The 12646-nt window shown below is 43.4% G+C and overlaps 1 protein-coding gene across 1 annotated transcript in view; it reads right to left on the bottom strand.

Annotated features, from left to right (window-relative positions):
• Positions 1–6526: 6526 nt before the first annotated feature.
• DOCK11 (dedicator of cytokinesis 11) overlaps positions 6527–12646 on the bottom strand; it is a 63980-nt gene continuing 57860 nt past the window's right edge. Inside the window, exons 48-53 of the mRNA XM_010004763.1 lie at positions 12202–12348; positions 10990–11200; positions 10473–10663; positions 9764–9864; positions 8202–8340; positions 6527–6744 (exon numbers count right to left, since the gene is read on the bottom strand). Of these exons, the coding sequence (XP_010003065.1) occupies positions 6622–6744; positions 8202–8340; positions 9764–9864; positions 10473–10663; positions 10990–11200; positions 12202–12348 (912 nt within the window). The 3' untranslated portion in view covers positions 6527–6621. The remainder of the gene's footprint in view (positions 6745–8201; positions 8341–9763; positions 9865–10472; positions 10664–10989; positions 11201–12201; positions 12349–12646) is intronic.

Here is a 12646-nt window from a genome sequence, read left to right as displayed (position 1 = left end):
TGGGAGAGCCAATGCCGAGCACCAATCCCGTGGTTCCTGCACTTCTGCCCGCCTGCCTGTCAGCCTCGCCAGCTCACAAATATTTTCCCCCAGTTTCCTCCCTCCTCTTGCTGCCTCGTTCCAGCCCCAGTGCCATCAGGACTCCTGCCAAAGCCCTGATCCTTGCCACCCACCCGAGACTTCCCGTTTCTCAATCTCCGAGTCCCGTCCCGCATCTTTCTGTTGCAAATCTCACGCTCGCTCATGTTTCTCTTGGCCCAGACACCTGAGCTCTGGTGCCTGGAACTTCTGTAGACACACCTGAGGTATCTTTAAAAGGATCTGCTATAATAGCTACTTGGAGTATGGCTTCACACCTGGGGTAACCTGATGCACAGTCACACTGGTGATGTGTCCCTGCCCTTCTCACCCACCACAGCTCGTGATCGTGAGGCCACGCACCAGGTTGGCTGATGTATTAAAAAAAAACCCATCTAATAATCTAAATCACTCTCTAAATCACGTTCAAAAATTACACCAATGCATGGTGTGTCTGCGTGGTTATTAGGTCCAACTAGAGGCAGCAGTAATTAGCAGGTTGGGGCTGTGAGGTCTCACCCCTTTTGGGAGCAGAAGAGTCCTTAGTTGCCCCACGCTGATGGGGAGATTCCTCCTTTATTGCTCTGATTCTGCAGCAGCTTCTGTGAATACTTTAGGCCTCCCCTGACACAATTCTAGGCTTTTCAGAAAATGTCTGGGGTCAGCTAAAAAAAGGGTTCAGTCGGTGAGAATACAGCTGGATCTGAGGCACAAAAATCCAAAATTGGGAGCTGAAAAACCCGCTCTGACTCATGGGGCCTCTCCCTTTTCAACCTCAGCGTTCCTTGGGGGATGGTTAGAGCTTTGTAATAGGTGTGTTCAAAACGGCTGTGAACTCTGCAAGTTCTCTCTGAGCTGCTGCCCGGGCACCGCTGGGAACCAGAAATCAGATGGAACAAAAACTACCTCCTTTGAAGAACATTTTAGGGTTGATCCAGAACCACCTGCGCCTGTGCAAAAATTGCATCCCTCTCTAAAAAATTGCAACTACAAGTCCATGCATCAGCTTTTCTGCTCACAGGACCCTAAATACCAACATCTATTTAATTCATGTATGTATTCATCAAGGGAGTAACTCCTTTGCCTCTTACCACCCACCAAGGGAGGCAGGGCATGAATCTGGTTCTGTAGCTCTCTGGCCAAGACTTGCAGGAGCCCTGAGCAGGAAGCCCCTGTGAGAGAAGACAGCAGTAGAAAAAGCAGTTTGTCCTTCATCTGATGGTAAGTAACCATCATTATATCTGACTTCCATTACGTCCTGTAATAAATAGCCAAGACAACTGCCTGAGCTTGGCATATATGTCAATATACTCAGTTGAGCTACTTGGAGTAGAGTGACAATAAATTACATCCCCAGTCTGGGGTTGAAAACTGGAAATACAAAACAGAGCAAAAACCTGATCACAAACTTACTGAATATTCTTTAGGAAACGAGGGTGATTTGCTGGGACATTTTCTTACAGTGATTCACACCTTATTTTTATTTATAAATGTGCATGCATTTCTGTATCTGCCTCAGGTTTCCTGAGGAATTGTGTTGCTGGGATCCTCTGAGCTGGATATGTGGCATTTGTGCTCCTTTGCTATTTTCAAACCAACATCTTCTTTTTGCCACGTTGTGTACTTATGTATTTGAATATTTATTACAGTAATCTTGCAAGGCAGCACCTGCAATAGCTCATTTGACTTGGTTTTAGTCCCATGAGTCTTACACTGGCATTACCTTCAGATCACTCATCCTGTTCAGTGAAGGGAAAAAAACAACCCCAAGCAAAACGTGTTTATTGCAACACTTATTTCCCCCACTTTTGCAGTCTTTTACTTTGACCTGGAATAAGCTCTTCTTTTATCCAGATTGACTGAAAGGTAATCCTGCCCTGGCTTCTTGTTAAAATTACTGATTCTTCAAGAAAAAGAAAATAAAAAGAGCCAGGTAGGATGGCATTGTTGGGATGTACTGTTGTGTCACCACACACAGAAGGTTGAACACAGGTTGTACAACATGTGTATTATTTACAACATGCATGATATAAGCACTTATGAATAGGTCGTATCAGGTGTTAATTTTACATGGAAAGAGAGTAAATTACATCCAGAATAGCTGAAATATTATGTGCATATATCATCCTGGGTTCACCATGGCTTGGCACAAGCACGTTAGAGGTTAAGCACTGCAGGCTGTGGTTACAATGAGCTGTACACAGGGCTTCTCAATCCAGTAAGAAGCCTTTGTTTAACCAGAAGAACTCAGCTCGGTGAAGATCAAATGAACACGTGCAACTCTCCTCAAAGCAGCTGAACTTAGCAAGATGTGGTTTAATTTCTAGGAGGCTTTTGAGCCCATGACTTCCACTTGTTTTCCTCCAGTCTTTTGGGCTGTGTTCCATCAAACCGTGGGGTTGTTGCAAAGCTGCTGTGAAGTCCCTGGGACTCTGTCTCCACAGGAAGGGAAAAATACATCCGTACTTTGTCTGCTTGGAGACAGAAGGTGTTATGTTGAGGGAGGCTCCTACTCCGTATCAAAACACCACGTGGTGTATGTTCAAAGGGCTTCTGGAGCAAAACAAACACATTACACACGGCAGGGATTCTCACATCCACGATTTTCTGTTTGTTGGCCCATCATGAGAATGTCTGTTACCAGAAGAAATTAGAACATTGAGTAACATTTAGAAACACAGCCTTGGCTGCAGCACATTCTGCATTTCAAGATTTTTTGGGGGGGAAAGAAACATAAGTTACTTGTCTTAAAATACAACTTTCTGATTTCTCTGCAGAGAGAAAAGCAGTAAGTTAAAGAAGAGAGTGAATGTTTACACTTTGCTTACTCTGGCTACGTGTATAAAGCTCTAAAATGTTCTCGTACACAAAGTGCTGGCAGACCCTGTGTTGCTTTCTATGTCCTATTTGCAAACAATCTGGCTCCAACACATCCCATTTACCCAAACCAGCCCTGATACTGAGTAACCAAGTGCCTTTAATCCTCATCGACAGATATTTCAACCTATTTCTTCTCCTTTTATGGAAACAATTGAGTGATTGCAAAATTACCAGGGCATCCTTTCTGGAGACTTAATGCAGCAGTTTTATGCAATAATGCAGAAAATTAGAGGTGTATTATGAAAGATGTAATTATAGCACATGTCAGGCTGCAATTTGAAATATGTCTGCTCATTTTTACTGACAAAAAACCTTCTGCCATTCCTCAGGCACTGTAAGAAAAACAAACATTTTAATGAACAATAAACATTTCTATTCTTCCAAAAAAGGCAGCAAATAGAAGTAGCCAATGTGAGTACCAGCTACATAAAATAGGCACAAATATAGTATGCTGCTCAGATGTATCTGTGAGTTACCTTATCTATTTGAACAAGAAAGAAGAAAACAATCTGGAGGACTTCTTCAAACTGGGACAGTTACATAGGAAAAGGATAGGAACAGAAAATGGAAACGCCTTCTTGCCACCGTTCACAGGATCATGGAATTGTCAGAGCTGGAAGGGACCTCTAGAGATCATCCAGTCTAACTCCCCTGCTAAAGCAGGATCCCCTGGAGCACTTTACCCAGCGCTGCACCCAGGTGGCTCTTGGATGTCTCCAGAGAAGGGGACTCCACAGCCTCCCTGGGCAGCCTGTCCCAGGGCTCTGTCACCCTCACTGTAAAGAAGTTTTTCCTCATATTTCAATGGAACTTCCCATGTTCCAGCTTGTCCCTGTTGCCCCTCATCCTGTCACTGGGAACTACTGAGCAGAGTCTGGCTCCATCCTCCTGCACCCGCCCTTTAGGTACTTACAGGCATTGATAAGGTCTCCCCTCAGCCTTCTCTGCTCCAGGCTGAACAGCCTCAGCTGTCTCAGCCTTTCCTCACAAGGAAAATGCACCAGTGCCCCAAGTATCTCTGTTGCCCTCAGCTGGACTCTCTCCAGTAGTTCCCTGTCTCTCTTGAACTGGGGAGCCCAGAACAAGACCCAGCTCTCCAGATGTGGCCTCAGGAGGGCAGAATAGAGGGGAGAATGACCCCTCTTGACCTACTGGCCACACTCTTCCTTAAACACCCCAGGATTCCATTGGCCCTCTTGAGCACAAGGGCACATGCCTGGCTCATGGATAATTTACTGCCTACCAGGACTCCCAGATCCTTCTCCTCAGAACTGCTTTCCAGCAGGTCCACCTCTAACCTATCTTGGTGCTTGGGGTTCTTCCTCCCCAGGTACAGGACCCTACACTTCCCCTTGCTGAACCTCATTAGGTTCCTCTCTGGCCAGCTCTCCAGGTCATGCTGAATGTTGTTCAGATACAGCTGTAAAATATCCAATGCCCTCTCCCTAGACTGGTGAAAATACAAAGAAAAAAACAGCTGGCTTGTTACCAGTTGTGTTATGACCCATCTAAAAGGACACATTTTCCTTTGAGATTTGTCTGTTAAAAATCCAGTTGAATTATTTATCCACAGGACAGAAGGCAAATCCTTAGGACATGATCATTTTTTTAGTCAACTCCAATACCAACAATACCACCAAAATATTGAGAAGTTCAGACAAAAATTCATCTTGGACCATTAAAGGCATCCACAGATAGGAGAATTTCACTGAAGTTCAATAAAAAATAAGGAGCAACTGAAAATTCACCCAACAATGTTATTTCCAAACATTAAAGACATCAAAAAAACATGAATAAGGATTTCACTACAGTTCCAGGAAACCTGTTAGCTGTAGTATTTAAAATGGCTACAGTGCAAGAGCTTCTGCATGTCCACATCCCATCACTGCTTATTTTATTCAAGGTATGACTTTAGTACTGATATTCAGAGTTCAACTAGCTCAAAACCCAATAATCTTACAATGTCTCCACAATGAAATGGTTTCATCACGTTTCAGTAATTTGGAAAACTCTTCCTATCTGCCTTGAAATATTAATTTGTTGCAAGATGAAAATCAATAGAGCAGTGACCATATTTAAACATACTTGTCTCTCTTCCTCTTTCTGGTAAGCACAGTTTATAGCCTGCCTGGCAAGAAAACACACACCAGCAGAAGGGAACAGAACCAGGTCTGGTTGCTGCATCAGCACAACTGTATTTTGCTTGGTGAATTTAAGGATCACATTATTTTCTCAGGAGACAACTCATTTTCAGTATTTAGAATCATGCACAATAAACATTTTGAAATGTGGTCCAGTTACCCTTTGAATATAATGTCTGTTACAGAAATTAGGAGTTTAACATTTTATAGACAGTCTAGCCAGGTTGAATACCCAGCTGGAAGGCTTTTATTATGGCATTTTGTTACATAGCTTTAAAAAAAAACAACAACCCACCCTTCCCATTTGAACTACTGGAACCATATTTACAAGTGATGGGATTTTGAAAAACATGGATGTTAAAAATGTTGGTGGACAAGAGCATTGCTGATCTGTTTTCTCCTTCCTGCATCTGAAAGTGTCATTTTTTAAAAAAAAAAACGAGAGATAATGAATTCAAGCTATGGGGAGGGAAAGGAGGAAAAAGAATTCTGGAAAATACATTTTGTCCAACCACCACAAAAATAATGGGATTTCAGAAAACAGATCTGTTTAACAGGAGGGAACATGCAAGACTTAGGATGCTAAAGAAACCCTCCGTTTTGTGTGAGTTATTTTGATGAATTGCATGATTTGTTTTTTCTAAAGCACATCTCACAGATTACTAGGATTTTTCTGAAAGGTGTTAAAGCTCTTTATAACTCCCATCTCACTTGAAGGTGTCCTCAGCAGTTACATTTGTGTCAGGCCATAAGTGGTGAAGAGAAAAACTTGTACCAAATGACAAATCCTTGAAGTTGTCTTCAGTGACCTACAACACACCCTCCTGCAGCCATAAAAGCAAGTTGGTCATAATTGACAGGAGCTGGAGTAAGCTCAGCTCTCGTAGAGGTTACACTTCAGAATTATCTGCTGAGAGGATGTATGAAAATGGTCATTTCTGAATTAGGTTTTAGTTATGCCAGCCTAGGGCAAGTTTACTCTCATTGTGAGAGTGCAATAGGGGCACCTGGACCCCAAGTCCCTTTTTAGAAGAGGAAGGTCTCTTCCTAGTCACTACAATTGCTCCTTCATGTTCCTGGTCCAACAAAGCTTTTAGCAGCAAATATGAGAAAATGCTAAATTCTACATATTCTATGCTCCTTCTATTTACAAAGTAGTTTTACATTTTATTATTTTCCATTGTACAACTTTACACAGGACCATTATCACCTCAGTTCAGAGTTCAGCAATTCAATACACACTTCCATAACTGCCTTCCCATGTTCTTGTTATACATTTAGCTTAAAATAAAATAAAAAAAATAAGAGTAGAAAAGAAGCACAGTGGTGCAATGTCCAGGCACTTCCAATGTTGCTCAGCAAAATAAGCAAGCACCCTGTTTGAAAGCATGGCAACTTTTTGGGGGGAGAGGGGGGAGGAAAAAAGAAATTGAATCTTTTCTCAGCATGGTTTTCCTTTTCAACATCCTTTGTACAGTTCCAAGTATTCCTGAGAAAACTCTGTAAAACAGGACTGGTATGTTTAGGTGTCAGCAGAGGGTCTGAGTGAGCAGTAACCTCCATCACCAGATGTCCCGCTGATTGCACAAAAGACATGCAGGGAGTCGTGCATCCATGGGGAATGCATCGTGTCCTCGTGGTAGATCTAGACAAAACAAAAGAGTCCCAAATTCAGCAGTTGTAGCAGTTCTTGATAATCATCAAGCTGCTCAAAAAGGTATGCAAAAGAGATCTCTAACCTGGTCTTCAAAGCTGTTTCGCAAAGGCAGCATTGCAAAGGAAGAAGAAAGAAGAGTAATTCAGCAAGTTCTGTAGCACCCATGTGTTCCCTCTTCTGTGTGTTACCAGAGTTTTTAGCTACAACCACCCAGCACGGGGAAGAAATAAGGCCCTGTGTAACAAGCCTTTACTGTATCTCAGCAGTCACTGAACTCTAGTGTCTTTTTTTTTCATGAGCACGGGGGGACGTGCAGCTAAATACAACAAACCCTCCCTACCTCTGCACCGTGTGGTAGGACCATCACCTGCAGGATGGTCTTACAGTCCAGGATCTACTTGAATTGCCAGAGCTGCTCTAGAGCTGACTGTGTATTTTCACCCTGTGGTTCACCAGTCAACAGGTCAGTTAGCCTGAATTTTCATTAGTGAAACTGAGATCACTGCCCACCAGAAGCAGTTTCTGGGCATGCCTGGTCAGCTGCAGTTCACCAATTTGGGTGTGTTCACTTAAAACATCTGTAGACAGGTCACCTAGTGAGTTACCCACCTGCCCTGCCATCTGAACCTAAGTGTTGCTATGGGACATGAAAAACATTTAGAAAAGCTTATGCTATTTGCAATGAGAATCCTAAATGAATGTCATAGACTTTTTGCAGACTTTAACCAAGTAATTCTGCAGAAGAGGAAAACATGTTCTACTGAGTTTCATCTGCAAGACACTGGAGCCATTTGATGGCAACAGAAAAGTTCCAAGTCAGCATGATGCTGTACAACCACCCAGAACAGTGCTGGTAAACATGCTCTTTTCTGCTGTCTTTTGATGTAATACAAGAAGAAGCTGAAATAAAAAATACCTGCCTCCCCATGAGCCCTTCACTCTGACATCGCAGTTGCTGAAATAATTTGCACATTAACCAACCACCACACAACAGTGGGTTTGTAAATTTGTCAAGATAATAGTGTGCTTCAACAATGCTTATTTGTTCTCAGATCATCTTAACTCTTGTGCCGTGATGGTGCAGAACTGAGGGATTTGGTTTTGATTTGACTATTGCAGAATTCAGAAACCACAAAAAGTTCCAGCAGCTGCATGCAAATGAGATGTCTTGGAAAGGTTTCCCTGCAAACAGCTTAGGGAAAGCAGGTGGCAACTCCTATGAACAAACAGCTCTGAACAGAACTCAGCAGTGGGGCACACATGGGATGTAACACACACGGAAAACCCGTTTGCCTCATGTTTGCACACGAGGAAAATGGTGGTAACGAGAAGAGCAGAGGAATCTATCAAAAGCAAGGGGGATGCAGAAGTCAGCACTAGCTAGTTTGGAGCCTGGGGTGGGGGGGGGAATGTGATTTCCTGGGCTCCTGACATGCTGTACGTGCCTGTTCATGGATGATGTCAGAAAGCTCCTTCACCATATCCCGAAAGTTGGATTTCAGCCCCTCATGATACTCCAGCTGATCCTCCTTAATGAGCCGCTCGTTGAGCTCCAGAGCAATTCCACAGGCTTGTATAAACTTCCTGGGGGAGGGGGAAAAGGAATGAACTTTGAGCATTACAATAGCCCAGGCTTCTGCCAAAGCAAACAACCAGACAAGTATCTTTTTTTTCCCCCCCTTCTTCCCTACTTTTGGGACAAGTCTTGTTCTAGGAGCATCCCTGTGGATCAGGGAAGGGGCTGCAACATGTGTGTTGGGTTTCCTGCCAGAGCTCCTTCAGCCTGGGCCCTCAGCAGATGGGACACTACTGCAGTGCAAGAGTGGTCTCCTACCTTCACCCCAACCTGTAGGACCACACACAGCTTGCAGATCCCAGATAAGCCCAACCAGCTGCACACAGGGTCACCAAACACAGAGAGGCACAGGGGGAACACAAATTACACAGGGCTTGACAGCTCTGGGTTTCAGTGACGTGGCACACCCTCCAGAAAGAAAAGTAGAAGGTGGAGAGCTGTAATACTGTTTTCTTGGTTGCTGTTACTTATCTTCTCTGCTTCAAGCCACACACATATTTCTCTTTTATTATAGAGTACAACGAAAACAAAACAGGACTGTGATTTTTCAGGATTTGGCTTTCTTGTGTTTGTCTTTCTGGCTGCATTGCAAGGCTGGAAAGTGAAACTGCCTTCCATCTGCTCTGCGTCCGTTTGTGGCAGGTTTGCAGGGATTGCTCCTTTATTTGTTCCATGGTTTGCTAGCTTATTCACCACCTTGAAGCAAAACAGGATTAGCCCCAGTGCTGCTCCTTCCCCACAGTGACCAATGGGCAAAATGGGAGTTGCCAGCACTCAGAAATGAATGCAAGATCTGGTGGGTCACTGCTTGCTCCCATGAGGTCCAGAAAACAGTGTGCCAAAGGCCCATCCTTAGGAGGTGAAGCAGCAGCTGCCTGATTATATCTTGGAGGACACTTTCAAGTGGGAGGTAAAACCTACCCTCAGGGACAAGAGCTGGAAAAACGCCTGTGCAAGTCACAGGGTTTCAATAACCAGCAACAGAAACAAGAGTGGTGGTTCCCTCCTAAATTGCAAAGGGATTTGCTTTAAAACATTTCAAGCTCATAATTATGTAGTAAAAACAGTCTGCTTGGAAAGATTGGGAAAAAATGCACAGTACAAAAGATCCCTGAGCACAAGACTTGTCAGACCTCTGGTTTTCAAAGGTACTTTCTATACATTATAACCTCAAATGGCCACACTAACCACTGCAGCATTCAGGTTCATCCCTACACAGAAATCAGAGCTCTGAGTTTAGAACCTCATACAACACTACATTGGGGTTTTTTTCATATGCCTGAGCAGCCACAAAACTGTGAGACCTGGATCTTTATGAGGTACCTCTGAACTTTCAGCATCTGCTGATTTTGGAGACACAGAAGAATATAAGAAAAGCAAGTATCGTGTTCCCACCAGCTGGGTAGTTTTAAATTGCATTAAAAATCCTACCTGAACATTTCTTTTAACTCATTCACCTTCTTGGCAGGATATTTGCTGGACTGGCTGTCACTTAGGAAAGCTCTGGCATAGGCCAAGGGGCCAGCATTAACCTAGAATCAAAGAAGTAAGAAATAATTTATGCTAGAACTTATGTCAAGTTGCTAAAGGCAGTTATGAAGGGAATAATTCATGTTTTTTTATCCAAAAACCATTAGCATATCATTTGAATGCCACCAAACCTGCATTTCCAATGTCACAAGAGGCACCTGAAGTTTCAAAATTGAGGTTTTAGTTTTGTTTGGTTTTTTTAAGACCAAAAGAGAAATGGCACAAAAAACCAGAGAGATGCCATCTGTTTCTTCATACTGTCTTTTATATCCATTTTGGTCTGAGTCTTAAGGTCATCTCTCCAGCTTGAGAAGTCAGGCTTACAAAAAGGCTACTTGTGCCTGGTATTTACAGCATGATCTTCAAGAATTAAATACATTTCACCATTCACCCATGGCCAGCAAATGTGCAGTGACAGTGGACTTGACACTGGAAACATTGCTGGACAAAACACAAATGACCACCAGGCACCTGCAGTGTCCCCCAGCAGAGCAAGGTGTCCTGGCAGGTTGGGGGTTAATGATTTCTGGCAAGTAAATGTGTTGCCTCATGAAACAGATGCCTCGCTCTGAATATCAAGGTAATTTTGAAGAGACAACCCCAGCCTTACCTGCACAGAAACACAGCCTTGCAATTTCAGCTGCAGCTGGATCATGTCAACATCACCAGCAGAGCAGAGTTTTTGCAGCTCTGCTGTCTTGTCTTTTATTTCATCAGTAGCAACATCGATTGGTTTTAAGTTAACCTGGTGTTCATAATTGACTGGAATTCTCTTCTTGACATATGGGAAGAAGTTCAAAGCTAGGAGAAAGAGCCAGAGAAATGGATAGGTTGAAAACTCATGTAGCAAACAGGAGTACTCTTCATGGAACACACCTTCTTGCCCAAGGGTTTTACTTAGTGTGTATGAAACCCCCAACAAGGCTGTAATTTACCTGCATGATTTATTAATCTGTACAAATTTGCACACTGGTAAATTCCCCCTCCTAACCAGCATATTGGCTCACCATTCTGATTAAATAGCTGAGACACTTTCTGAGACATCTCTTGGGATATTTTTATGAGCTAAAATAGTCTAAAAATAGCAGCTGATACATACTGTCTCATGCTCAGATGCTTGTACTTACTAGTTAGAATGGTCCTTTTTTTACACTGTTCTTCCACACTGCCATGCTTTTTTCCAGATAAAGTGTAAGGAGTTTCAAACACAAATCTGTTAATGTTATTATTTCTTTCAAATTCAGTCTTTCTTTCAGAGATTTCTTTTTCTTCAAAGTAGGGCTTCACATAAGTCACTTGAATATGGGCATACTTAGGATCAAGGTCTTTGATGTTGACCTGTGAAATAAGAGGATTAGTCACTAGAAGAACAAAGGTTAATAACTTAGCTTCTAACTGGTTAATCTGTCGACTGGAATCTGATTTAAACCAATTCCCTGTTGACTCAGCCCCACTGCATGGAGGTGAATGACACACAAAACACTCCCTCTGACCTCAGCCATGATGTCTGGACCATCAGCCACACTAAACAGGGAGGTGTGGCACAAGAAATACCTCATCTGGTGCCTAACAAGCTGTATCTGGAGCAGGTAGCCACACCACCTTACCCAGCAGTGCAGCACACACCTGAGCTAACATGGCCATGCTGCTTGGGCTCCCAGCACTGTGCTGTGGCATGGAAATCTGCAGACTTCACAGAGCAAGACTTGGGATCACCAGCACTGGCTTTAGCAACCCAGACATCCCCATGGTTGCAAGCCAAGGATGTGAACAGCCCTTGCAGGGTGTATAAATGGATATTCTGTAGGAAAATGAAGGAGCTACAGCTGCAAGGCCACAAAAGACTTTCTTTTAGGCTTGCAGTGTCAAAGGAACAAGTAACTCTGCTTCCAGCCATCTGCTCCTCTGTGCCAGCTCCTAGCACCTCCAACAACAGGGCTCAGCAAGATGTGGATTGCCATTTCCCATTCATCATTCCCCATTTATTTATTTCCACCTGGGAGCCAGATCAGCACCAAAACTTGTCAAGCTGTGCAACATATCCACACAGGAGCATGGGGGTGCAAGAGGCAGCTGGTGCAGGCATGGTGCTTGTAAAAGGGTGAAGACAGGGCTCACTCCCCCATTCCTCCTGGCAGAAGGAAGGGATGCTCTGTCATCTCCCATCTGCAGTTCCACAGAACAAAACTCATCCTTCTGTGCTCCATTCTCACAGTGCTTAGAGCAGTGCAGTCCCAGGCCCTGAGCACTGTTAGAACACAGCCAACATCTTGGCCACATTCATCAGTGGCCCTGATGGTCACAGCTAATAGCATTTCGTTCATGCAGTTTCACTCTACCTTGTTAGAATCCTGGATAATTTTCACATTCTCTGACCCAAATTTTTCTCCATAGAGTTTAAGAAGTCTGAAGGAGATCTCTGAGAGGCCTGTCAGCTTGGGTTCCTTATAGATGTATTCCTTCCCATCTTCTTCTTCAAAGAATGTCTAGCATTAATCACAAACAAGCAGTGAGGAATAGCTGGGTTTCTTTGTTTGGAAAACTTTATTTTGGATTTGCTACCTGGAAAGCAACTTTCTACTGTCATTTCAGAAAGTCAAGAAGGTTGAGAAGGTGATGGCTTGCATAAAGTCTGACTGAACTTGGCCTGTTTAATAGGTTGCTTCGAAATTGTGTAAAAAACAACAAAAGTCCTCAACCAAACAGGTCACTGGTGAGCACAAAAGCTTGAGTATGACCAGGAGAAGTCTAAGCAATGTGGAAGGGGGGTTTGGCCAGTGGTTG

Source organism: Chaetura pelagica, unplaced genomic scaffold (assembly GCF_000747805.2).
Source record: "Chaetura pelagica isolate M959 unplaced genomic scaffold, ChaPel_1.0 scaffold129, whole genome shotgun sequence".
NCBI classification, from domain to species: domain Eukaryota; kingdom Metazoa; phylum Chordata; class Aves; order Apodiformes; family Apodidae; genus Chaetura; species Chaetura pelagica.
Note: the sequence above shows the minus strand (reverse complement) of the source record. Positions and strands in the feature narration are given on the sequence as shown.